The 27,770-nt window shown below is 45.9% G+C and overlaps 2 protein-coding genes across 2 annotated transcripts in view; both read right to left on the reverse strand.

Annotated features, from left to right (window-relative positions):
• Window positions 1-8,179: 8,179 nt before the first annotated feature.
• Window positions 8,180-20,980, reverse strand: LOC149343404 (neprilysin-1-like). The gene is made up of 7 exons (XM_089546959.1): window positions 20,936-20,980; window positions 20,393-20,457; window positions 16,662-16,765; window positions 16,478-16,534; window positions 15,982-16,089; window positions 13,889-13,947; window positions 8,180-8,282 (listed from the first exon to the last, which is right to left on the reverse strand). The coding sequence occupies exons 2-7, from the start codon at window positions 20,454-20,456 to the stop codon at window positions 8,180-8,182; spliced, it is 495 nt and encodes a 164-aa protein (XP_089403085.1). The 5' UTR covers window position 20,457; window positions 20,936-20,980.
• A 1,221-nt stretch (window positions 20,981-22,201) lies between these two features.
• LOC149343405 (uncharacterized) overlaps window positions 22,202-27,770 on the reverse strand; it is a 32,432-nt gene continuing 26,863 nt past the window's right edge. The window contains exons 11-13 of the mRNA XM_089546960.1: window positions 27,650-27,727; window positions 23,493-23,605; window positions 22,202-22,373 (exon numbers count right to left, since the gene is read on the reverse strand). Coding sequence (XP_089403086.1) covers window positions 22,271-22,373; window positions 23,493-23,605; window positions 27,650-27,727 — 294 coding nt within the window. The 3' untranslated portion in view covers window positions 22,202-22,270. The remainder of the gene's footprint in view (window positions 22,374-23,492; window positions 23,606-27,649; window positions 27,728-27,770) is intronic.

The following is a 27,770-nucleotide window of genomic DNA, read 5'->3' on the forward strand; positions in this document are numbered from 1 at the left end:
GCCGCCTTCTTCTTCTTCTTCACCTCTTTATAATGACACATACCCACGTGGGGGATTGGCCAAGGTATAGTGGTATACATAAAGAAATTTTCATAGGATTACGACAAAATATCGGAGCCAAACGTGAATTTTGAAAAATGTATTCATGAAAAACGACGAAGAATATTTGAAGTGAAATAACAGAGAACATTTTGGCGAGAATAATAATAATAAAAAAAACTCCGAGACTTTTAAAGGAGTTAGCAGATCAGCCTACCAGTTGCAATTATGTAATCATGGCGATTCCCACAAACTGAACCCAATGCAAATCCTTTGGCGCTCGCTCCGAACGATAACAACACTGGCAGAGATAACGGGAGCCCTAACCTGGAGAGAGGGACCTCCAGGTAAATCTTTCTCTGAAGTGCGAATTTTGGACAGTAGAGCAGGAAATGGTTCACAGATTCAACGTCCCCGCATGAGTCACATAGGTTTGTCGGAGACCACTCACATCTGCATAGGTAAAAATTTAAACTGCGAATCCTGCACCGCAGTCGCGTCATTGATACCTCACACTGCCTGGTTTTACACGAACGGACGTTCCATTTGTACGCTAAGTGCTGATAATCAGTAGTATTTAGTAAGGGATTGCGTAACCTGGCTGATATGTGTTGGAACCGCTGAAACCTGGAGATCGCCAGCAGACTGAAATTCGGGACGGGATGCGTTACTGGCCCGTCAAGAGCTGACCTTGCTAAATAATCAGCCACCTCGTTGGAATGAATGCCTGCATGACCAGGAACCCAGACAAAACGGACCTCCTTTACAGTGGACGGGACAAAAACTCGCAGGAAGCGGCACAAAGAAATTTGGGAAGTTTCAAGGGAGACTAAAACTGACAAACAATCAGCCAGGATGATAACGTGAGATACATGACACGGAATTTTGTGCATGTCATGCCACCTGTAACCTCTTGTTCTCTTTCGAGCTTCTGACATTAGAAAAAGCACAAAACATCGGAGCACATCGAGGGAGGCAGAGAGACAGACACCTTTATTATAAACTAAGGTTGAAAAGGCCTTCAAGAAGTGGAGCCCTGGATCCAGGACTAAGTTTCCTGCCACTAAAAGGCTGGCCGGGTGCGCAGGTTATGGTGGTCGCCAGAGCTGGGCTGAAGACGGCTGCTTCCCACTGGGAGGGGTAGCGGAGGGGAGCGGTAAGGGATGGGCGTATTGATCGAGGATTGAGGTGGAAGCATGGCGTACGATGGAAACGTATGTATTAGTACACGATAGGATGTTGCGCCACACAAAGGGCAAATTGGGGGAAGGAGCTGCGACATAAAAATGTGGCTAAGCGCATGATGCCAGACAGTGAAAGTCCGGTGTTCACGCGCTAAAAGGCTCCTTTATCTCGGCAGATAATTTAGTAACTCCGGAGATGAACTGCAAAGCATGATCAATGAGTTAGACAGGCAGGGCAGAACGGTGGGTCTAAAAATTAACATGCAGAAAACCAAAGTAATGTTCAAAGGTCGCGCAAGAAAACGCAAGCTCACAACTTGCATCGAGGTGCTGGAAGTGGTAAGGGGTACGTCTACTTAGGGCAGGTAGTGCCCGCCGATTGGGATCTTCAGAATGAAATAACTAGAAGAATAAGAATGAGATGGAGCACATATGGCAGGTTCTGTCACATCATGAATGGCAGTTTACTAACATCTCTCATAAGAAAAGTATAAAGGAGTTGTAACTTACCGGTACGCACCTAAGGGACACAGATGTGGCGGCTAACGAAAAGGCTTCAGCTTAATATGGGGACCACACAGCGAGCTATAGAAAGGAAAATGACAGGTATAACGCTGAGAGACAGAAAGAGAGCAGAGTGGGTCAGTGAACAAACGCGGCTTAATGACATCGTAGTCGAAATCAAGAGGAAAAATTGGGTGTGCGCAGGGCATGTAATGCGACGGTACGATAATCGCTGGGCCTTAAAGGTAACGGAGTGAATTGCAAGAGAAGGCAAGCGTAGCAGGGTGCGCCAAAGAGTCAGGTGCGCGGAGGAGTTTAAGAAGTTTGAGTCCGCAGTTAGCAAAGCACAGGGTTATTTGAAGAGACATGGAAGAGGCCATTGTCCTGCAGGGAGTATAATGAATCTGATGACGCTGATGATGATGAATAGTCGCAGTAAGATGCATGCTTTAATTGTGTTACTCCATTCTTGTCTTCTGGTGCAGCAGGATTGTGCAGTGACTCAATTAAAGAAAAAAATTAGCCACCTTTTTAACCATTATTAGCGAAGGAAATGCTATAGCATCTATGCTGCGGGTTTTCCCATCTAGGTTGTAATTCTGATGTCTTTCCTGCGTTTAAATTTGGTGCCCCTCGCAATCACTATTTTATGTAGACAGGAACATTTAGAGCGCTTTTAGAGAGACTCCGACCAGCATCCTGCCTATCCGTGAGTGTTTTTTAAAGGCCATTAATGTATGGAAGAAAAAGAGGAGAGCCAAGGACGGTATCTTTGGAGCTTGATGAGGTATATATAAAAAAACAAAATGAGTAACAGTAAGCATAGCCACTTGTTGAAGGCGGCTAGGATTACTTGGGGTTCAGAGCAGTGGGACGCAAGTTAAAAAACGAGCACTTCAGCATAATATTTATAAAGGATTTTATGGCATGCTTTTTCAAAGCAATCAAGGTGCAAGTGCATGTGGGAAGAATGTCAAGTTGGCTATCACAGAATTGCTTTCCGAATGCGTGCCGATCTTGAACGAATAATTTAATGGGCGAGAAAAATCAAGCAGCGTCAGAGTGCATAATACGTTTCACAATTAAGAACACATACTACGGATAGACAAGGGGCTACAGTTGCTGTGTGATGACTGAAAAGACATATATAGGGCAGCTGGGTAAAAATATTGTTACGCCGCCTGGCTGCTTACTGAGGAGTTCGAGCAAGAAGAGGGAGGCGCGCGCAGACTGATCTGGCCTTTAAGCCTGAGGACATCATCATCATCACCTGGGCTCTTTGGGGAAGTTGTTGCTGTCGGGAAAGTTGAGCGCGTTCCTTCCTCGCAAGAGTACCTCCAAAGGTATTCGTGATATTTTCAACAAACCGGCTCCAGGTCGTGAGCGTTTCCTCGCGGTTGTCAAACCAAGTCACAGCCGTGCCAGCAAGGAAAAAAACAACGTTGAACAGGCGGGCGGTAGAGTTCCAATGGTTGTACTTGCTGCACGTTTCATAATGTCGGAGCGATTCTTCAACGTCCTCTTCAATCTCGCCGTGGAAATTGCGCGGAACTCGTTGATGGGGCAAGGTCGCCTCCTTCAGCTCGCTGTTCTTGGGTATGCGTCGCTTGTGAAGTAGCCATTGAAAGGAACTCTTGAGGCAATAAAGGTGTCAAACATGCTACAGGGCGGCTGCGACAGGGTACTGGCGAATCCAGGACATGTTCACCCAGCAGCTAGCACCAAATGTAGCGGATGAAATGGGTTTAATACAGGTGAGTACTCGACGGAACAAAGCTGGCCGCAAACGGCTCAGAGCCCAGATCAGTCTGCGCGTGCCTCCCTCTTCTTCCTCGAACTCCTTAGTAAGCCGTAACAATATTTACATAGTAAGTTTTTCGTGTATTGATACACACTGCTTCCTGCACTTTTTTCCTTGTGCTGTTCACGGATTGAACCGAATGTACTGTAGGGCTAATTGAGGGTAAAGCAGCTTGGTGAAATTGCACAAAGCGACGAGGAGAACACAACTTGAATCGCTGCTTTGTGCAGTGGTGTTTTCTGTATTTTGCTGTCGTCCTTGTTCCATAGCGAAGTTTTACGAGCTCCAGAGTTCTCATTTTGCAATATTATGTTTAAAAGTTGCTTTCACAGGTAAAGCCAACGATGAAATGAACGGCGGCGCAACAAGGACACTAACAAGAGAGGGGACACCACATGCGCACACTACCAACAGTTTATTGCATGGAAAGGTGGCATATTTAAACATACAGCTCAGGCATGACACTTATCGCATTATCGCTTCGAACCCAACACGTGGAAAAAAGCAGCAACATCAGGACAAAAGACAAGAAACCTTTAACCTCTGCAGAAAAAACTAAAAGATTTTGATAACAAAACTTTGAGCAGGGCATCTCGTAGCAAAAGCAGAGTCAAACATTCGCAGCAAAAGCAGAGTCAAACAAGAGAAGCAAAAGCGGTCAAAAAATTAAAAAGTTAGAATCGTAGCAAAGGCAGAGTCAACACACATTAAGCAAAAGCAGTCAGAACCCGAAAAAACAACAAAACAGAAAAGACAAAAACAGTAACAAAGTTAACAACCCGCCTAAACAAACAAAAGACGGCCGCTAGAAATGCAGGGTTGAAAAGATGCACAGCACATGACGCCACAAAAAACTGTCAAGAAACGACACTTCATTTCTACAGAGGGATACTGAAGAGTCACTAACACAACTGAAGAGTCAGTACTGAAGAGTCAGTATCCCTCCGTAGAAATGAAGTGTCGTTTCTTGACAGTTTTTAGTGACGTCATGTGCTGGGCATCTTTTCGGCCCTGCATTTCTAGCGGCCGTCTGTTGTTTGTTTAGGCGGGTTGTTAACTTTGTTACTGTTTTTGTCTTTTCCGTTTCGTTGTTTTTTCGGGTTCTGACTGCTTTTGCTTAATGTGTTTGACTCTGCCTTTGCTATGTGTAAGGGATCGGTAGTGCACGCGGGGTCATCGGAATGCGGCTGGGGGCGCTCAAAGCGAAGCGTCTCCTATTTGGAACGCGGGCGCTCGCGAACGCGCCAAGAAGTACGGGTGTCCACCCCGCCCCGCGGTACCGACTCGCGCACGTGCTGGCACGAATGTCTATTTGTGTTTGTTTTTATTTTGTGGTGGAGAGAGCGCTCTACCTTACGGAAGCTGGAGGGCTGGCCATGCCCTGGATGAACCAATGATGTTAAGACCGCAACATGATTGGAAGCTACTGAATGTGGGCCGGGACTTTAGGGCTTTAAAACTGGGCCCCAGAGCCGGAAGCGGGGTTCTGCGCTAACGTGAGATGCTATGCATCTTCGGCTATACCGAGTAAGGGCCTCCCCTAGTGTTAGCCAGTTCCACCTTTTTGTTGTTTAGGTTCTGCGCTAAGGTGAGATGCCATGCATCTTCGGCTACGCCGAGTAGGGGCCTCCCCTAGTATTAGCCAGACCGCCCTCTTGTTGTTTTGTATCTCTTTGCCGTTTAATCTGTCTCTTGCCTTAACTTGTCTCTGTTGTAAATTGCTGTACATAAACTGTACACCAGTTATTCTCTTTTTTATCCCTGCGTGTAAACACATCTTGAGACCGTCTCTGACGGGGCACCTCTGGTGCGAAGATCAAGTTTCAGTCTTGAGAGTTAAACCAACCGTCTCTGGCGGGGCACCTCTGGTGCGAGGAAGAAGAAGAACCTGAAATTTACTCTATGAATGTAATTTTTTATTTTTTTTACTGATTTTTGACCTCTGCGACACCGCAAGTGTGAACGAGCCTTTACTCGGACCTTGTTTTGGCATTCCTTGGCTTCGCGCCTATAAATACAACGGTCTTTATTTCACGACCATTCACGGTTAACTACTATCAAAGACTGAACTTACGGCGTCTTTTTCTTTCATCTCTTTTTTCTTTCCTCACCTGCCTTGTAGTGCGCTAGCACCACTTCGCGAGGCCTAACCGGCTCACCGAGTAAGTGTGAAGCTTGACCGTGGGGGGGACCTTGGCCAAAACGTATATAAATAAATAAATATTGCCGCGACTGGGGTCAGCTTTGCTGGCCCAAGCACGAGGGCACTATGCTATAGCCACTGCCGATCACACCTCGCGTTAAACTGCGACAGACTTTCGCGCTGTGCGTTGGAGATCGTCGTCTTCATCCGCTAATACTACTATCGAACTATTATACACACTCTCACGCTGTGTATTGCACGTCGTCGCCTTCAATAACTGATACTGTTATCGAACTAATACCGTCGCCAGAAGTTCTGACGACCCAGCAAAACCAAACCATGGGCCAACCAGGCTAGAAATATGCTTTTTCACCAGTACTCGGTTTAACTACGTTAAAACCCTGCCATTTTTTTGCTCTTGTTATTTCTTTTAGCTTCCCTTTTGGCACCCAAGCGGAAATCCATTTGGGTGCCGGCCAAGAGAAGCCAAGCCAAGTAAGGAACAACGGCTACAATGGCCTTCAGTTGCACAACTCGGGGTGAGCTACCATGAGCGGCGCTCGCACTAAAAGTGAAAAAAAAAATGGTTACATATTCATCACAGCTGTGGTGTGCGCCAGAGCGCCGAGGATGACTGGGTGAAAGAGGTTGCACAGGCTTTAATGGCGGGCAAGCTACAGTGGCAAGACTATACTTGGGTAAAAGTAGAATGCTGCCCTCCGGTTATTACGTTATGTAAGAAACAGCGCTGCTTAACCTCGCTGTACTTTCCTTAAAGGGGCTGTCGCCTACTTCTATACGTCACATGTTAGAATGATTCGACACATCGCTCTTGAGATTTTCAAATCGCAACAATCAACCCTTTCACACTTTTATTCTGAACGATAGTGGCGACTAGATAATTACGGATAGATGCTTTCTTCAGATTATTCCATCCATTGACCTGCAGCCTGTGTTTGAAATGTCGTGTTATACACAGCGCACTGCAGCTAAGAGTCTAAGGATTCAAAGAAGACGGAGCATCTTATGCAAGTGCTACTTGTTGACTGCAACTACGAGTCCTCTGGCGTAATCTCGAGTAACTTTTAAAAAATCTGCACCATGAAATCAATAGGACTGATTAGCAAAATGTGGGGTTTAGGAAGAAAGGGTAAAATAGATTGCTATTGACCATTTTGAAAAGCCGCCAGCTTGGGGGTTTTCAGCGAGATATCGTTATGCAGCGTTAGAAGAAATCTCTCGAGATAGAAAACACACGTCACAGCGTCACATTCTGACCGCTCCCACACGCGCACACGAAGCAATAAAAGTGATTTTGTCTAAGAACAGTTTGATCCTGTCTGCGGGCCAGTGACGGCTGCCACGTTGCAGAAGTCGAGAGGGCATTTCGAGACACTATGGGACGAGCTGGCTCCTTCACACAACGTGGCATGGAACCTCTTAGTTATACGATATACGATATGCTGAGAAAAAAGTCTTAAAGCAAAGGATGGCAAGAAAAGGAAGAAAAGCTAAAGCCTGAGCAAATGCTGACTATCGAAAACTTTTGTACAATACAATAGAACAGCTAGTGTTTCATAAGTTCTCGTACACAACTTGCTGCCTTCAAAAGCGACCCCACGTAAACATTTACTGAGGCATACTTAGCGACCTCCGCGAAAGCAAATCAGATGTAAAACATATTTTTTGAGAGCGCGTCTTCGTACGCGGTGATCGCTCGTTTGTGGGTTGGCATTTTTTCTCGATCTTTCTTTCAAAGCCGGTCTAGAGCTATGTGAAAAGTACAGCCTTTGTGAAGGGGCTTTCCTTGTAAGAGGTGTAAGGGGGGAGGGGGGGTGACTCCCTTTAGCGTTCGTGGAAGTCCTATCGACCAGAGGGGGAAAAGCCGCACTGCATACTCGGAAGCCAATCCACTGGCCTCCAAGCCTCCAACCTATTGAGGAAGGGTGTGCGTTGCTGTGAACACTCAATCTGGTGGTCTTTTCAATTTCACTTGGAATTTCCAATTGATACCTTGCCCCTGAAGGCAACGTTTCAAGATATGGCTAATTACTTTCGGGTAACTAACTAGAACTAGGCAGACCGAAAAAAAGGCACTGAAAGCAATGGCACACTTTTAGTCGGCATTACTCGTGCCAGAGTCTCCGTCCTTTTTTAAGCACTCGGTTACTTTTAAATGAGGAAACCTTCATACGCGCGGATAGCGAATAAGGCTGTGAATGCCGAGGTTTCTAGAATGACGACGCGGTACTTAGAAACCCCGGGTGATCGTTCATGGGAGCGAGAGCTATGGCTTGGATGACAGAAAGACGGCGTCATTTTGAATGAATTTATTCAGTTCACTTTTCCTAGAGGTGCGAGTGAGCAAAAATTCAGAATTGTGCACCAGCACCATTGTCTACACTGCGCACGTGCTTTAGTAAATCCGAAAACCACGCAAACGAAAATGTCAACTCTTTTCGTTTTTTTCCTTTTTTGAACTCTGGTCGCTGTAGCACGGCTGTTGTCTTAGCTCCACAAGCTGCACTTGTGTGTGGCGTTCATAGGCGTCCCTTCTTTGCACTTGAAGGCCTCTGCAAACTCGAGGAAGTTCTTCAGCGGCACGTTCACCCTGCATGAGAGTGAAAGGTTGGCACCTTGCTGTGGGTGAAGTTGTTGCTCGATCTGTATATCTAAGGCACATAAACTACCACGAGGTTGGACATCACTATACGAAGGCCAACCCATGATCACAGCCTCGAATACTCTTGCGTCGCTCCTTTTAGTGACTGTAACAGACACCCAGAAACAGGAAGGACCACAAATAATACGAAAGATGGCGTGGAGCACTGGGATCCATGTGGGCAAAAATAGGGGTATCTCGTGATTAAGGTCTAAAGATTTGTTGCTACATTAAAACATTTATTCAGGGAGTGTGTGGCTCACAAATGCACGTGTCCATGTCTGTGTAAGCACGACATTTTGAGACTTAAAGTGCAGTCACAATTAAAGAGGTAAAGGAAGAACTTGATACGACGTGCAGCCATGGGCCACCTATTAGTGGCAAGTAGATCTCGAAGTCGTCCACTGTTCAGTTGCTGGCGTCCAATTGAACAATGCCTCCTTTTCTGTTCATTGACGGTGTTAGAGGCGGGAAGACTATGCAGTGTTGCTTCTACTGTCTTAACCCGTGTCGTTTTTCTTGGTTTTTATATTTATTTAATTATTTGTGCACACACCTATTACCATTTGGGATTGTTTAAGCCGGGCAGGGCATGTAATGCGAAGGCAAGATAACCGCTGGTCCTTAAGGGTAACGGAGTGGATTCTAAGAGAAAGCAAACGTATCAGGGGACGGCAGAAAGTTAGGTGTGCGCATGAGATTAAGAAGTTTGCGGGGATACAGCGGCGGCAACTGACAAAGGGCAGGGTTAATTGGAGAGACATGGGAGATGCCTTTGCCCTGCAGTGGGCGTAGTCAGGCTGATGATGAAGCCGGGCAGAGTAGGGTTAACAAGATAAAGGTGTAAAAACAATCACAGGGCACTTTACACTGCTTACGTGCTGTGAAGGCGAAAGCATTATTATGTCATCGGGAGCGTTCCACCTCGACGCAGGTTGCGCACAGAGAAATGAAGCGAAGAAGCGCCTCCTAACGTTGATTCCATTAAGGTAGAATCAACAATGGTCAAAGTGAAACACTCCGACACTCGGTTCGAATACCTGTCGCGAGCTAGCCACCAGGTGTATACTCTATCCAAACAGATATCATATGACACAACCCGGCCCGGTGTACGACGAACGGTTGCGTAACAATTTTGAAACGAAAATTGTTTTTGTGGAAAGGGAATGGCGCAGTAACTGCGTCACATCTTGGTGGACTCCACATCGCGCCTTAAGGGAAGAGGTAAAAAATCTGGGAAGGCGTACACTTAAAGGTGCATATGTCGTCGGTTCGAATCCCTGCCACAAGTCAGCCACCAACTTAACTAGGAAACGTAAGCTATATGCAGCGAGAAATCGCATGGCACCACCCGGGCCGCTGCACGAGGAACGGCAGTTCGCAGTTTTCGTACAAATGCAGTAGGTTAAACTGGAGCCACATTGAGGTAAGAAGGGGGGGGGGGGGGGGTTTATACAGACATGCATCTGTTTGTCATGAGCCGCACACACTTCTTCCAAAGTCTTCGTTGCCCCATTTAGCGCTGGTGGCAATATTATGGTAAATAAAATAAAATACAAAGTTTATGGAGCAGCATGCATATATTAAAATAAAACCATAAGTGACAAACAAAAAATAAAAATAAAACTGAAGATGGACAGAAAATAAAAAGAAACGAAAGGAAGGAAAAACAAAAAAAAAACAGATAAATAAAAATATATAATATAAAAACGACAACAAAAGAAAAATGGATGAAGAAGGAGGACAGGGAAAGGCTTTCGCATTTCCGCACAAGAGCAAAATTAAGTGTAATCCTGTAATTTTTCTAATAATGGCATTAGTAATACTTTCGCATTAAAAACTGAAGGGGAGACGTGTTGAGCCCTAAGGGTAACTCGCTATAGCGTTAATGAGGGAATGCCCATATATGCGGAATTCGTGATTGTCTACTTTATATTCAGAGATTCCTGCAGTCCTCGTACCACTCCTGGCGCAGTGGTGGAGCAGTTAAGCTATTCACCACTGCCTGTCGATGGCAGCTGTTGTCACCTGCTACACAGGATGCTCTTTTTGAGTGACCTCTTACGACCAAACATTAATTTAACGGCCATTTGCCAGGGTGGGCAGTTTTCTCACAATCTAGGGGGCAGGTTAACAATGCACCGTAAGGTCATGTGACCTAGACGTCACCTTGGCTGCTCTCTGGAGATTTTTGCTTCTTAGTTGTTGTATCATTATATCCGTCGGCTTGTTGGAAAAGCCCTAGGATTCTAATCTGTTTAACCCTTGGCACCATTTGGCCGTCTACTGTGATGCGGAGATTTATTTCGCGCTTACACCGGAGCGCTTCTGGGTTGTATATACGGAATTCAGATTTCTGCGGAGAGCATGATAGGCCCCTCTCGGCCCCATAGGACACCACAATGTCCGCTGCTGCCTGCAAGCGTTCCTCTATGCTCGCGTCGCTGCCTTGGCTGAATCAGAGATTGACGTCATCCGCGTACATGCTGAATTTCAAATTTTTGCAAATTGAGAAGTAAACCGTAAAATTACGATAACCTGGACCCCCGCCCAGGAATCAGTCCCAGGGAATGAGACAGCACACGAGTTAGCCCGAGTTCTCTACTTCCGGATAACCGCAGAGCCGCCCGACTATCGGGGAATGGATGAGCGCGCGCAAAGCTACACTGAAATCGTCGTGCACTGTAGAGTTGGAAGAAGGTCTCTGCCACCACCGGACCAAACTTTAAGCAACAGAGAAGCGGTCGCTTGGCGACGCCTGCAAGCAGGGAATTTCCCAAATCCAGCCTAATTATTCCTAACGCGAATAAGCGGTAGACCTGATGATAGGTGTGAAATCTGCGGAGAAAGGGGCACTCTTGACCATATAATCTGGCAATGTCCTGACTCCCCAGACGTCAGGAAGAACATTAAAAGTCGAGATGCCAGGGCGCCCTTGCTGCGAAGCGAATCCCCCACTGAACAGCAACAAGTCATCCGCCTCGCGACGGAAGCTGCGAAGAAACACTGTACATTCGCCTGCCTTTAGTCACGGAAGCCCCGGCCTCCGCCCCTTGAGCCTGCGCGCCAGGGGCGGGTAGTAGGGGCCTTCTACATCGGTGGAAAAAAAGTTCTTCTGCTTCTGGAGATTTTAAGAGCCGCCGCGGTGGTTCAGTGGTTATGGCGTTCGGCTGCTGACCGCGGCCGTACGCGGTGGTCGAATTTCGATGGAGGCGAAATTCTAGAGGCCCGTGTACTGTGCGATGTGAGTGAACGTTAAAGAACACCAGGTGGTCGAAATTTCCGGAGACCTTCACTAAGGCGTCTCTCATAGCCTGAGTCGCTTTGGGACGTTAAACTACATAAACTAAACCGAACCGATTTATCACAGATATTTCGCCCACTGTTAACGACGCCGAGCTGACAGCGGACGCCGACGTGGGCACAAGCTTTTCTGCGACACGGGCACCTTAATCCTATTGCGTTAAAGAGAGGAGCGCAATGTGACCGTATAGATTATACACACAGCTAGCACAGAATAAATGTTTTGAAAGTACGCTATTGTGAGGAGCCGAAAGTACAATCTTGAGGTCAGCGAAGGCCGGCAGCATTAATCACTGGTTAAACAGACGAACATGATGCTTCCGGACCGATTGTGCGGCTGCCCACACGAACAGCTATGATCGCCTCCCTCACCCGCGAGAGAATCTCTCAGCCTTTCCGAAAGGAGCATTGCTTCGCAAGGTTTGCGAAAGAGAACGCAGGAATATACGGGGCGGGACGCCTGTAAGCAGAAGCCAGCGCTTATATTTCACGCATTAACACCGACGGTGCGAAATTCGAGTTGTTGTCAGTATTTTGCCCACTGTTATGCGTTTTGCCTAAAGCAGCCGGTCCGCTGCCTATCAACCCCCCCCCCCCCCCCCCCCCCCCACCCTTTTCCCCTTCGGAAAAAAGCGAAGAAATATCACGAAAACATTGTATATGTAGACAGACCTCATCCGACAAGATAAATTTCGCAAATGCTCCAATTATGCTAGATTGCTTAAAAACATGCCTTGATTCTGAACGAAGATTTCAGAAAAGAAAGACCATGAATAAGCTTCATGCATTTCTGTTCGTAAAGGTACCAACTACAGGTTTTACACATTTTGCAGTGCTTTGCGTTACACCAGTTGAACTGTCCACATATTTATAAGCAGGAGGGAGGGGACGGGCCGGAAATTGAAAAAAAAAGTTTAGCTGTTAAGAGTTAGTAAATTTTAGGGCCCATTGCCCATTGAAACACAAATATTAAGAAAATTACGTGAAATATTTTTTTTTTGTCACTTGAACCACTGCTATTCATGTTCTGAGTAAACTGGTAAATTTCGGCAGTGATTGCTTGCTGGCGTTGAACCTATCAATTTCTTTTAAATTGGGAAGAACGCTGCTATTATCGGCACTGGGTGTTCTTGGGTGATTCGCAATATCCAGTGGGGAGAGAGCTCATAAAAGACGGCACAGGCTATCAGACAGGTACTGATTTGCCATTTTGAAAACTGATCGAATTCTGCGGCCATTAGCACAAAGGAGAAAAACAGCAACACAAAGAACATCAACCCTACCACATCGGCCGAACCCTACATGCTTGTTTGTCTTAAAGGTCATTCCTTTTATTCTGCAAACTCTCTTTGCAATAATACAATGCAAAGTTAGCTCACACGCCTCCTCGCTTCGTAGTAAGCCACAGAACCCGAAACATTTTGCCCGGCTTGGAGTGTTCGCCGTTTGTGCGAACGAAAGTGTTCTCCTAAACGGTATCGCAGAGAGTTGATTTCAGAGATGATTTTTGAAAGAAAGTTTATTTTATCAGACCGATTAATTAAAGGTTTTGCCGTGTGGGTGGTATTTCATTGAGTTCAGGATAATTGAGTAAACCGTAAATATTTTAGTTGAGCGAGTACTACTTCACACAATTTTGGCGAGCGTAGCCATCGGTGTTCATTATGGCTTTGGCAAAGCACTAATCATACAAAGGCGCCGGAGAAAAACCACTGAGCGAAACGTTCAGGTCGTAAAATTATGAGTGTATTCTCTTTGAGAAAGGGCGCCTGCTCCTTCAATTGCTAACCGGGAGGAAAGGTTACGTCATTATACGCCTTGGAATTGCCAGTCTCTATGCAATGGCAGGCACGTTTACTGAACATAAAGTTCGTACAAGCGATATTTTTGAGACACTTAAGATTAGCTCAAGCTGCGAAACAAGAGTAATCCTGTCATTTTTCTCGGCCTTTTCAAAATAGTAAAGGCATAAGCATATTTGGTAACTTCTTTTTTTAAGTTCTTTTTTCTTTATTTTCATTTCGTCTCCAATATTCATTCCACGCTTGCAATAAATTTCTTCGGATCTCATTAAGAGCTCGTGTGGTCGGACCGCGGCCGTCCCGTATGTGAGCGCTGGCGGACCTTTTTTTAACGACGTTCAGAGAAGGACTGTAGTCATATATTAACGACTGGAAAGGGCGTTCTCACCCCTTAACACCCAAAGCGCAGTCGCTAGTAGCAGTTAAATGAACATGTGCCTATGTACTCACCTGTCCTCTATTGCCTTCAAGGTGCTTCCTATAGCCTGGCCAGGCCGTGTGCAGTAGCTCTGAAAGATGTGAAAGAAAGGGAGTTTGTTTCGCTTGAGACATGCATTTCTTACCCAGACTCCGTCTTTTTCATCCAGTTCTCTCGACAACGCTTTCCGAAGAAGTCTTTACGGAGCATTTCATAGATGGCAGCAGCACTGATTCATTGATGATATCAGTATAAAGCGAAATGATCAAGGTAAGCTTTGAGAACGAATAACTCTATTATGCAAGGAAAGCGAGCGCATCATCTTCGAGAAGCTCTCAGCGTGCACAGCGGCATTGTTACATCCCTCCTGAAATTTTTACCGTCCTTATTTGATGTCAACCACTCATAGTCATGAACTACTTAAATGCTAACCTTGATAACTGATATTTTAAACGAACACAACGAAGTCACCTGCTTTGTGGTGCTACTGGATCGACCATGTATATCTGTGTCGACATTGCGACTGAAAAGGAAATGTTTCTCTTGGGTAGAAAGGCCAGAGGAATGAATTCTGGGACCTTCTCCTTTCCTGAAAATGCTGGTGAGTCTGCCGTTTTTACGTGTCTATACGTCCATATCATGTCTTACGTCTCAACGTCGACTTCAACTAGCTCAGCCACACACGTCAAGTGGCCCCAAACATGCATGAATAAATCCTCGCATCCGATTCTTCTAAGGTGACGACTGAGCCTAACACGCAAAACATCCACCGCATGCTAGTCGCAAACACTGACATAAGGATTGACACTCTAGAGACAAAAATCGCCGATGCTATGACCCGCAGAGAGACATAGAGTCATTATAACTTTGTTGTAAGCTCAGACCAGCTGGCTTCTCTACGCTCACAATCAAAAACGAAGCTCCGAGGAGTGGCATGATTGATCAATGCAGTGCATGGCACCGCTTGAGAAGTCTGGATCAAGTGACATCGAAAATAAGGCTTTACTCTCAACCGCAAAACCAGTGCTTCTAGCTAGCTGCCGTTAGCTCTGTTGCTACACTGCCGCTCTATATACTCTTAAACAAGCGGAATGGGTTTTCAACGCCGTCCTTTGTAAATGAAAGGAGGGGAGACATCTATCATCTCTCCTTGCCGCTTTGTGCTGTTGATGAACTTTGGTTTGGTTTGGTTTATGGGGTTTAACGTCCCAAAGCGACTAAGGCTATGAGAGACGCCGTAGTGGAGGGCTCCGGAAATTTCGACCACCTGGGGTTCTTTAACGTGCACTGACATCGCACAGTACACGGGCCTCGAATTTCTCCTCCAAAGAAATTCAGCCGCCGCGACCGGGATCGAACCCGCGTCTTTCGGGCCAGCAGCCGAGCACCATAGCCACTGAGCCACCGTGGCGGCTGATGAACTTTACCGTTCGTGCACCTAGCACGTATGTAATGCTAACTTAGAAAGTACTAAGTGCCTGCACCAATCCGCGTATGAGAAAGGATGTGAAAATTAAAAGTTACTTGCAGCATAATTAAAACCAACATGTAAGATCCTGTTCTGCATTGTTGGTGAGCATTTGACCGTCACTGAAATCAGCTTGTTATGTTTCGAGCATCTAGCGTCATAGATGCAGGCATTGGGCTATATATAGATGAGCGCCATGTTCGGGCTTCCATTCGCTGGTCGAACAGACCCCATTTGTTGTCTACGGGGCTGCTCCGCACATATGCTCTATGGCGCTATCGGGCGCTTTGAAGTCGATTTCTGTTTCAAAACTGATGGTTCAGTTCAGAGGCTCACGTTCTCGGCTTTACGGAGAGAATATATTTATCAGAACTTCTGGGTGCCAGAATTACTCCCACGGAGATCTTTTTGGGCGGGGCACAATGCATTTATTCTCTTCTACCATTGTCAGCGCACGTAGCAGCGGTCTAATGTCTCCGAAACCTGAAACACACCTTAGGGAATCTGGTAAAGAACATCAACCTAATACGCTACTGGAGATGCTTTTTAAGGTCACGAACGTACACTCTAATAATTCGTAAATAGAAAAGTAAAATACAGAAGATTCAGCCTGACAGAGATAGCCTTTCATGAACACGACTTCTAGATATGCCTCACCTGAGCGTAGTACACGAAAAACAGCTGATCCGCAATTGCAAGGGGGAGCCCCGCAAAGCTGTAGTCCAGATGTAAGTACAGCTTGCTGAACAGCCGTTCTTGAAAGACCTGCAATTAAGTAAATACGATGGCAGATAACTACAGTGATTTGTTCGAACCAGAGAACTTCAAGGTTTGTATTATTTTTTGATACACGTGAGGGAGGCATTGGTCTTGCATAAGCTCCAGGCAGTCCTTCGCTGAATGCACGTGTCTGGCTCTATTTAAGGTAGAATGGATGTTTTAGCGGTGAGCTAGAGACGAAAACAACGCTGGCAAAGGTGAATAAAAAGTTATTTGCAAATTGTACGGCACTATATTGAACATTTGTTGTGCGATTGATAAATTAATAGTCCCTAATAATACGCCCTTCGGCTCCACTAGGGATCAGTGGTTAGGTGCGTGTAGCTCGTTAAAGCGGCAGTTACTTTAGAGTACAACCGGCCGAATAACCTACCTCGTACGACACGACGACACCGGAACTGTCTTCCAGTATTCGGTAAAGTGACTGCCCCTGAAAGTTGCACCGCAAAGTATTAGCACATATTTTTCATGCATGTGTCATAACCAAAACAAAAATGAAATTCAACTCGTTTTGTCCTTGTTCGAATGGTACTGAAGAAAAATACAATGCACACTACCTCAATCTTCTCCCTGTATTGCGATGCCAAACAATGGGCTGTAGCATTGAAGCTTGACCCTGAATGATGCGGCAACATATACTCAGCGGACCTGTAAATGTTGTCTGTAAAAGAGAAAGTACTACCTTAGTCGATATACACGTGCGTAATATAATCAAGGAAGCAATCTGGCATTTATCAAGGCCATATGCCATGCGATGTCCAGAGAAGTCGGCTTGTTGGCTCTCACGTGTAATACTTGCCATACCGCATAGCACCCTACATACTGTTTGAATATTGAGAGATAGCTGCAATGAGTCTTGGAACTGAAAGCCTAAGCACTAACTTATTTTGTTCGCCATTTCCTCGCATAACATTAAACAGTTCATACTGTACAGACTATGCCATTACGTGTACTGGTGCTCCATTCCTAGGAGGTCCTGTATGAGTAACAGCTTTATATAATAGTATGTATGACTAACAGCTGTATATATATATATATATATATATATATAGAGTGATTTCATAGCAGCTGATTTATAAATATCAGATAAAATCACCAGAAGTTGAAAAACAACAGGATTTAATTCACAACGTTTCGGCTGGAGGGCCAGCCTTTTTCAAGTGTTAAGGCACATGCCATTCGATGTACAGAGCAGTAGGCTTGTTGGTCCTCACGTGTCGCACGTGAGGACCATAACACCGCATAACACCGTGCACACCGGCTGGCCCTCCAACCAAAACACCGTGAATAAAATCCTGTTCTTTTGTTAAATTTCTCTGACTTCATCATATATATATATATATATATATACATAGCGAACAAAAACTTTCTCGACTTCTGTTTATAAGTTAAGTTAAAGGAAGAACATTGCATCATATAGAAAAATTTATTAGGTCAACGCTTCGGCCAGAAGCTGGCCTTAATCAGGACTGAGTATGAAGGTATTGCACACGGGTTTAGAAAGGGGGAAGGAAGAAAGAGGGGGAAGAGAAGGAAAAAGGGGGGTATGGGGGTTGAAAGCCGGGGAGAAAATTATGCCTACAGATAAATTATATATTACTTTCAGAGAATGAATACATTCTGGTAAGAACAGGACTAACATAACACAAGTAAATTAAGACAATAACCAAAAATGCGAAAGAAAGCCACTTTAGATAATGACGTTTTTGAGGTCATCGGTGTGTGGTGTAAATATATTGGGGGACGGAGGCAATTTTATTCGATACCATGCATTTTCTATTTAAAGCTCCAGACGCCGTATCTCACTTTTCCAGTTAATAGATTTCATGATCAATAGTTCGACGAAAATACGTCTGGTCAGGCATTGAGTTAAAGGAAAAAGAATACGGTCACTGACCAAGTCAAGTCAGTGAGTCCTCTAGCCGGTAAAACCCCGACGCACGTCGGAAATTCGTCCACGTTTGTTTCCAAGCAGCATGGTATCTCGCTGAGTGAAGATGACATCTTGGTTTCCTTCGACGTCACGTCACTTTTCACTAGCGTACCAGTGGACTTGGCAGTAGATACGTGCGAGACAGCCCTACAAGCTGACACTGGTCTCCCTGGCCGCACACCCTTCGACGTCCCCGAACTTTGCGAGCTTCTGAGATTTTGCCTTGGCAACACGTACTTTTCTTACGGCGGCAGCTTCTACCAGCAGACACGGGGCACGGCAATGGGAGCGTCGATATCCGTAACAACGGCCAATTTAGTAATGGAAGCCTTGGAAGAAAAGGTACTGTCCACCTTCAATCCTGCACCGAAAGTCTACTACCGGTACGTGGACGACTGCTTCTGTATTTTGAAGAAGCAAGACGTCTCACGCTTCTTGGACAGCCTAAATGCCCAGAATGCGCATATACAGTTCACCCTGGAACTTGAGAAAGACGGCGCATTACCTTTCTTGGATGTACTGGTCCGCAGGGATGAGGGCGCCCTCACCTTCTCGGTCTATAGGAAGCCTACGCATACAGGTCGCTACCTCAATTTTATGTCTTGTCATCCGGCCGGCCACAAGACGTCAGTGGTATCATCTTTAATAACACGTGCCGTACGCATCTGCTCAGATGACAACTCATTAAAGAACGAACTGAAGACGGTCCACCGGGAGCTGACTTGCAATGGCTATCCTAGTCGCTTTATCTGCAAAATTGAAAAGCGGATATTGAAGCCGGAAACACAGACCGACAAGACGTTCCAGGCGCGTGCAGCCATTCCTTACGTGCGGGGAATCAGCGAGGCACTATCGCGCGTATTTTCAAAATACGACCTGCGCATTGCCCACATCCCGACCAGCAAGCTCCGTAACCAGCTCGTGAACGTGAAAGATAGACTGCAGATTGAAGAGTATCCAGGCGTGATATACCAGATACCATGTGCTGACTGCCCCCAGGTGTACATTGGTGAGACGGGAAAGTTTACAAGACGGCTCAGTGAACACAAACGTGACGTAAGAAATGATAATCACGCGACTAACGCCATTGCACAGCATGTGCAAGAACATGGTCACGCGATTGACTGGGACCATGCCACTATCGTCGCGAAGGAAAGGAACGTGTCATCTCGGCGCCTACTGGAATCTCTAATCATCCAGTCGACACCAGCTACCATGAACCGGATGCAAGGAAATATGCCACCAATCTACGCACGCTCGTTACGTCATGTGTTGCGTATATAAGTGGCGGCGCTTCCTGTCCCGCTCAGTGATCAAGGAACCCGTACGAGGTTCCGAAACGTCTAAAATTTCTTGACTTGGTCAGTGACCGTATTCTTTTTCCTTTAATAGATTTCATGACAGCGTACAGGCTGCTCAAATATGTGGGGAACCTGGGAGCGCGTGGCCGCCGCACTCGCGGAGCGCTACCGCCGACAGCAGGAGAGAATTGGCAGAAAAGCACATGTGAAATAAGCTAGGTCAGCTGCTATTTCCGCGCATGCGCCTGGTGCCTCCAATCTCGCCGGCTCTTGGCGGCAGGGGCAGCAGTTTGCCTCTCAGTGTGACACAGCCAGCACAATTACTTCTTCATGGAGGCAAAATAGTCACAGTCTCATGAAATAGAATGTGCATTCAGAAGCAACCGTGCAATCATAAGGAGTGCCTGGCAAGGACAGGTTGTTTTCTTACAGAGAAATCTTGCAGCACTACAGGCTTGCAAAATTCAGATTCCCCAGGAGATAAAACGCCCTCAAAACTGGCCAAAGCCTGGCGAAAGCTTCAAAATAACACTTATCAAAATCTCCAGTTGTGTAGCAGAAGAACTCTACTCAGACAAGTGCAAAAATTGTGATAGAAAAGCAGATTTAAATCATATGACCTGGAACTGCGTGCATTCGTTAACCGCGAGTCACATCACTACCGAATCTGACCTTTTAGGGGCTCTAATGCTCAGCCCCGACACGGGGACATAGATCAAGCTCCTGCGGCTGGCTGAAGACGCCGCCGCTGCCCAAGGGATAGCGGCCGACGTTAGAGCGGGGGGCGCCTTGGGGTCACTCCTCTATATCCGCTGGAAATAAAGTTTCATCTCCATACGCTTTCTGAATAGCTCTCCTAGTCCAGTATACTTAAGGTGGAGTTCGATGGCGCAAAGCTAGTCAACGCACACAACAAAAGAGCGACACAAGAGATAAATTTTGTCGTTTTCTGGCTGTTCAAGAATTCTAAGGGAAAGCGATTCCAATGTACTTCTCTAGTCATTGCACAGTCATACTATCAGCGTAAGTAATGCACGTTCAATAAAAAGCTCACCTGATAAAGTCGCCCGTAAGAGACAACCAGATAGTCGCGGGCCGACTCTTGGTATGTGGAACATCCTGCAACGGCACGCGCGAACGCAAATTTATCTGCTGGTGAGAGAAAAAGAAACTACAACACCAAAAATGACTAGGTGGGTGCTGGAAATCAATTCAAAAGTTAGCAATGTAAATGGCAATGGTACTAAAACTCCTACAAGACCGACGGTATTTTTTTCTGGAACAGCTAGAAGAATGCAGAGATGTATGACATTCATGAAAACTGAAAGCCGAGGCAGCCATGTGTGAGCATGTACTAAAGCAGTACTGCTACTTTTACCTTAAAATGCGAAATTTATGCCTATCAGAGAAAGCACGGTTATGTACCCGCGGAAGTCTCAGCATAGAGCCTCCACTCCTGGAGTGGAGGCTAACGGGCATGCTAAGAACAAAAGACCACGGAATCGACGCTTCCTGATGTATGACTTCACCTCTTATCTGGAAAGCCTTGGTATCTAGTCACGTTCATTACCATTACACAAAAACTTCAGATGCTCACCTCTCTTTTGCTGACGTCGGGACGGAGAAGTTGAATAAGGCGAGCGGAAACACTGCCCAGAGCGGAGTGCATGGAGAAAAAAATGATCGTACAGAAGTAAATATTTCCCTTTTTATTTAGTCGGTTGCAGGTTTTGTCGTTAATTTTGCAGAACATGTGACGATCAATTTGGGACAAATATTTTGTCGCAAAATCTTAGATGTATTCAACGTTCGATTGTGAAAGATCAGGGTATGGACGCACTACCATCTAAACAATATTTCAGTGGAGTTGCGTCTTCATATGAATACCCAGTAAAAAATGAAAGCTCTTGACTATTCTGCAGTAAGAATTGAAATAATAGTAAGTGATCTTACAAGTTCCTGGGCCTTAAGGCACTAATGAACAATGGGTGAATCACGTTGCACGAGAAAGTAATGCAAAATACTGATTTCGGCGTGGCTAGCAAATATAATGCGCCTGTCTAATTACTGAAAAGGCTTAAAATAAGCCGAAGGCCCCTACTTTTTGCCTACAAAACTTTTGTCAATTTAAGAGGCACTTTTCATAGAGACAGCACTTGTGTCCAGCGTCATGCGCTGAAGTTACAGGCTTTTGGCACAGCTACAGCTTGCATATGAGTGTAATCTGACTCTGTTACAACGTATCATGCGATGTTAGAAAATACGGCACCCATCAGGAGAGCAGGATAGTTGGATGGTTGCTAGTGGTTCACTTTGCTACAGGGGGTGGGTGAGGGGGGGGGGGGGGGGGGTAGCACCGTGACGTTTAACCCTTTCATCAGCGTGATCACAAGGTTGTTATAAAAGCTGTGAAAAATACCAACGCAATGTCGGGTGCTCCAGTTGCCTTTTTCTATTTTTATTGTTATAGACAAAGGAAGAAAATTTAGGGGCTTAATGTACTGAAGCGGCACATGGGTTACGAAGGATACCGTAGTGGAAGGCTCCGGATTAATTTGAACACCGGGGTTATCCAACGTGCGCTTACACCTCGCCGCAAATGAGGGTTATTGTATTTCGCCTCCATCGATATGCAGCCGTGACGGCTGCGACGAACCAACTTTTTTGGAAACAGCGACTGAAAGCTAAAGCCACTGAGCTACCGCTGGGGGCAGAACAGGGATATGCTAATGGGTACAAAGTTACCTTGGCGGACGTACACCCACGCATTTCATAAACGATGATTACTTGATAAAATACCAAATATTTATTTCCTTTAAATAATTCATGAGGAGCTCTAAATCCCATGAGCGAAGAGTTTGATTGTGTGGCAACATAGTGAACACACTTCCTCACGCAACAAAACAGGAACACGCGTTTCGCACAACCAACACTAAAAGCGGTGGAATATCCACTCACTGTATACAGTGGCCTTACCTACAGCGTTCTCCTCGGGATTGAACTGGCAGTTGGTGTCGAACATGGAGAGCCCTCTCCTATTAAAAGAAATAATAACAATGCAGTTCGTCATGCTGGTTTTCACTTGTACAATACAGTTTAGCTTTCATTTCAAGTTACCAAATTTTCGTTCGTTCCTCTCTACTTGTGCGCAGTATTTGACGCTAAATCTTTCGCAATTGATGCATTTGATATCTATTTTAATGAATCGTTCTTTCGTCAGAGCAGCGATTTGATTGAGGTAGTTGTCAGTTCGTATCTCTTTGATTTGTAGTATTTCTGTCAGAATGGTCAGCTCATGCGCAGCACTAAAAAAGGTAGGAGCTCAAAAAATTTAAAAGGTGGCTTCAGTAATTTAGGTCACGACGGCTTGAGCTCAGACCGAAGCCATCATTAAGAGCATCTACGATCCATATCCTTTCCATTCAGCTTGCTCCTCTGCCATTGGCCACTACTCCTGCTGCCAACAGCTTTACAGCAGACGCCACGCTGGTCATGACAGAAATATGCCCTTGAGACCACTTGCGGCTTGCATAAACGCGTCTCGAGCCCATGTTGCATAAGCCCACCGGCGCAGAATACCACATGTGACGCAGCAGGACGGCACGTTTGACACGCCGACGGGCTGCTGAATTAAGAAACTGGGCATCATTTGTTCGAGAATAGATTCAACGTGGCCCCCAGCGGCGCCACAGCCAGACAGGCTGTGTCTACGATTAGACGTTCACTTCCATATCTCTGTAGCTTTTGTCACATTGACGTCACGGCCGCATTGAATAAAAATTACTTGCATCGGTACTTAACTCAACCCCCAGGTGTAAGAACATGAATTGTTTTTATTTAGGATTTTCAAGTTATACGAAATGTTGAGTATCGCGCAAATGATATTTGGCAACATATTTTTGAAAACAAATTTATAGTATCATTTGTCAAGATGCCCAAGGGCTTGTGAATAAAAATCATTAACTGAAAAGACCCAACCCTGCCGGAAAAGTGACCCAAAATATCAGCGCCCATATTTACATTAAAGCCAGCTGCAAATATTGACTTCTTCAGCAAAGCAAAACTATACAAAAAAGAAATTCTAATTGAACTGCTGAAAAGAAACAAGCACTCAAGCAAGTCTCAATATTGAGCTTGTGAAAGGAATTCCTCACCTTCTTTCGACCAGGGGGTGACGCATGTCAATGGCCCACAATGCCCCCATGTACGCACTCAAGCCAAGAAAGTATTCGATGGGTTTGCTGTTCCACAGAACATCGGCCTGCATCTGAAATGTGCGATCCGGCTTAATGTTAGTTGCAGATGATCTTGCTGTTCACTCAGTAATTTTGTTTAGGCTTGTTTGATTTTTTACAGCGACAAGGGTTAATGGCACGTTTTCCGGTTTTGCAGTGTTCGCTTAAGAATAGGCGTGAGCAGGAAACCGAGGTAGGAACAGCGAACGAGGTGCACCGGCCCACGCGGGTTGGACAACATGCAGTGACGTCACACAAGGCGCCTCTGGAACGTGCTGTTGCAAAGCGCTGTGCTAAGTAGTCCGAGCCCAGTGACGTCACGAGTAACAGCATAGCGACGCCAAGGCATTCTGCCACAGAAAGAGACCAAAAAATGGCAGGTGGTTTAGCCTTGCTAAGCGCGAGATATTGTTCGAAAGAGCACTGTTTGCAGGTGGACACCACCGCCCCGTAACTGAAAGCACGAATGAGATGTCCACTCACCAGGGAGCCAGTTATGCGCAACTTCAACTTTTTCACAGTCACTGCCAATTTGCCGAATGTACGCCGGCTGCCAATGCGCCAGTGCTGCGTTTCGCAGCAATCTTGTCAACGTCAACGCGTATTGTTCTAGCGCCCTGTTTGTGCCACATCTTTTTGTTAGAATCACTACAGACCTCAAATCGCTATTATTAGTTTGACAGTATTAATATGAAGAAGACGGCTTGCAATGCACATGTCATGTGTCACACGTTATCATCCTCGTTGATTGTCAGTGTTAGTATCCCTTGAAACTTCACACAGAGATTCTTCGAACGGTTGCCTGCGATTTTTTGTCCCATCCATTTTAAGGGAGGCCAGTTCTGTCTGGACTTCATTCAAACTTGCCGGCTGATTACTTAGCAAGGGCGGCTCTTGACGGGACAGTGACACATCCTGTCCTGAATTTGTCTGCTGGCTATTTCCAGGCTTCAGCGGTTCCAACACATATCAGCCAGGTTACGCGATTCCTTACTTAATACCGCTGATTATCAGCATTTAGCATATAGCTGGAACGTCAATTCGTGTAAAACCAGGCTGTGTGAGGTATCAATGACGCGGTTGCGGTGCAGGTTTGCCAGTTTAAATTTTTATCTATGCAGATGTGGGTGGCCACCGACAAACCTATGCGACTCATGCGGTGGCGTGTAATCTGTGGGCCATTTTCTCTTCTATTGTCCGAAATTCGCACTTCAGAGAAAGATTTACCTGGAGGTTCCTCTCTCCAGGTTAGGGCTCCCGTTATCTCTGCCAGTGTTGTTATCGTTCGGTGCGAGCGCCAAAGGATTTGCATTCGGTCCGATTTGGGCGATTCTTCATGATTATATAATTGCAACTGGTAGGTTGATTTGCTAACTCTTAAAATTTTCCGAGCTCTTTTTTAACCAAAATGCTGTTTGTTATTTTACTTTAAATATTCTTCTGTCATTTTTCATCGATACATTTTTAAAAATTCACTCTTGGCGCTAGTATTTTGTCGTAATCGCTTATGGAAATTTGCTTGTTTATGCCCCTACACCTTGGCCAGCCCCCTTATGTGGGTATGTGCCGTGTTTTAAGAGAAGGAAGAAGAAGAAGAAGCGCGAGTGTGTGTTAGACGACGTGCAATGCACAGCGCGAGTGTGCGTTCCAAAACACGAGCGTGTTCGGCTACGGCGACAGGGTAGTGCTCTTGCGTAGTGGCCAGCGAATCCGATTTGTACGCGCCACTGCAGGCTCGAATCCCAGTCGGGGATATTTGTTTGATTTCTTTTTATTAATTTCTGTCACTTGGGACTAACCCACGAACATCGCAAAATTTTGCTTTTAGTTTACCCACCAACAGTAGTTTAGCCAGCAGCATTTTATTGACCGCTGCCAAGAGCTTTCGCTGAATCTCGCATTACGTAGTGTTCACAGCCCTGTGAGTTTATCAGCGGCGGCGATGTGGTGTTCTATCACCGGTTTGTATTCGTCTACTTGTGTTACTGTTCAAGAGCCTTTTGTATATTCTTTGAAGTTTTGTTACCTGCTTCGTTCACTTGTAATTGTAAACTCGGTTACTCAGGGATACAAGCCCGGTAAAATAGCTCATTAAAAGCTGCGGAAACAATGGACATGCGTTGGTTTGACTAAACTGAAAGTATCCGATTACAGTAAGACTCTTCGTGCAAACTGGCGTATAGTGCAGACTGCCCCGAAGCACTTTCCAGAAAAGCCAAATTCAGAACTGAGACCAACAGATGTAGTACGTAGAGATTAACGTCCAAATTTTCACATCGGCTAAGACAGACGCTTTAGTGACGCATCCGGTCTGATTTTAAACATCTCCATTAAAATACGGTCGCCGCCGCGTCCAGCATTCGGGGTCCGTGTCATTAAGCTCAACAACCCACAGCCATAGCAGCTAAACGACAGTAGCAGTTAAAAAAGGGAGGGGGATGAAAGAAAAGAAAATAATGCCCCACCTTCCTTGGAGAGGAATAGCGGAAAATGCCAACATGCGCTGGATTGCGTGAAAGCATGTTAACAGGATGAACCCGATGCGGCAGTATTTCTGAAGGCATATAGCGCAGGATCGCAGCAGAGGAGGCCGTGGCCACAGGCCGGATGTTTTCACGCTAAGTCACTTATGCGCTACGATCTGTACAGTATGCACCGTTTACGTTCTTCGAAAACGCACGCATGCTCGTCCAGAAACTACTCCATATGTGCAATGCTTACGTTGGCTGAAGAAAGCGCTGAACCTTGATGGCTGACTCCATACATATGAGCGCAAACGACATAAACTATTTTTACTACCTTTCCCTTCCGTCACTATTTGGCCCTTCCATAGGGCGATACTTTTTATCTCCAAGGAATATAATTCAGGTTTTAAATGTCAAAGTGGTACTGCAGTTGTCATGCGCAAGAAGACGGATGATACAGTCACGTGGTGGTGACAGCACCGTGGTCAAAGACCAGCAGACTGAGGTATCGGTCAAAAAGCACTTTATTGGCCTCACTCTCACCCATAAAGAATTAAACAACTCTGCGGCCGCAATAGCAGCAAACATGCTCGGCGGTCGTCGATGAAGAGAATGAGCACCGCTTTTTTAGCGAAAGCTACATTGGCCACAGTTTCGGCGTTTAGCGAACCTCCAAAAGGTGCGGTTCTGCGCATGCGCGAGGAGTCGAGTGACGTCACCGCGCGCAGCCGGCGCGCGCCTCGCCGCCGCTTCAACTGCTGCGTTTCGCCAACTGTGCGCATGCACGAGGAGCCAAGTGGCGTCACTACGCGCGCCGCCACCTCGCAAGCTGTGCGCAGGCACGGCGAGGGCTACTGCGCATGTGCAAGGAGGCTGCGTCGCCGTATAATTGCAGGGTTATGCAGCCGCGGGTTGTAGCCGCTTGCCACGGAGAAAGAGAGTCGGGACGATGCCGAACGGCGCTGGAGACGAGAATCTCAACTCATCCGACCCCGAGGTTGCGGCCTGGCGTAAAGAAGTTAAACCAGTACCCCTCGCTAAGCATATCCTGCAATAGCTGAGCTAAGTAACTGCCAATTTTTAGAACCGCTTAATTTAACACTGACGACGAGCATTCAATGCAAGACGCGGCAGTCACATACTGTCACCTCAAATAACGCAGAAGCAGTTGCGCGCGGGCCATCAACATTTCAGAAAAATGTCGTCCCATGTGTCGCAAAAAACACATCTGTGTGTCGGCGGTTTGTAGCAAGAAGAAACAGTTTCTTGTAATATAGGAGTGAACATCAAGTAGTATCTCACCTAACCAAAAGTGAAAAGTATTTTTTTTTTCTTCTTTAGCGTGTATTGTGACCGTAGGTGAGACGTACATAGAATTATTTCCTAGTTAATGTTTTCCAAGGGATCTGTACATCCCAATGTGATTTCAAGCGCTGGTCATATGGTTAGGCAATAAGAACGAATGGCCAGCGCTCACCAGTGATCAGTTCCGGTCCGATCTACGTCTCACCTATGATCTAGTGTGCTGGGAAAAGTGGCGCTTCGCGGCCATGGTATGGCCCCAACACTGAGCAAAAAGTAAATGGGTTTAGTGAGAGCCACCACACTTACCTTTCTGGATGTGCCGTTGACAAACATATTGATAGAATTTTCAGCCGTGAAGAAAGAGTGCATACCAATTCTCTGGGCCTGCAAAGAAGCAAACAAAAAATCCCCTTTAAATGCTCTCATT

Source organism: Amblyomma mixtum, chromosome 5, assembly GCF_055824585.1.
Source record: "Amblyomma mixtum isolate Tamu chromosome 5, ASM5582458v1, whole genome shotgun sequence".
NCBI lineage: Eukaryota > Metazoa > Arthropoda > Arachnida > Ixodida > Ixodidae > Amblyomma > Amblyomma mixtum.

Bases quoted from the DNA above. Each gene is read 5' to 3' on its own strand.
- LOC149343404 (XM_089546959.1), bottom strand. From the start codon at position 20,456: ATGTTCCACATACCAAGAGTCGGCCCGCGACTATCTGGTTGTCTCTTA. The intron at 16,535-16,661 runs GTAGTGTGCATT...TGCAACTTTCAG, and splicing joins AATACAGGGAGAAGATTGAG to GGGCAGTCACTTTACCGAAT. The intron at 13,948-15,981 runs GTGAGGCATATC...CACATCTTTCAG, and splicing joins TTTTCGTGTACTACGCTCAG to AGCTACTGCACACGGCCTGG.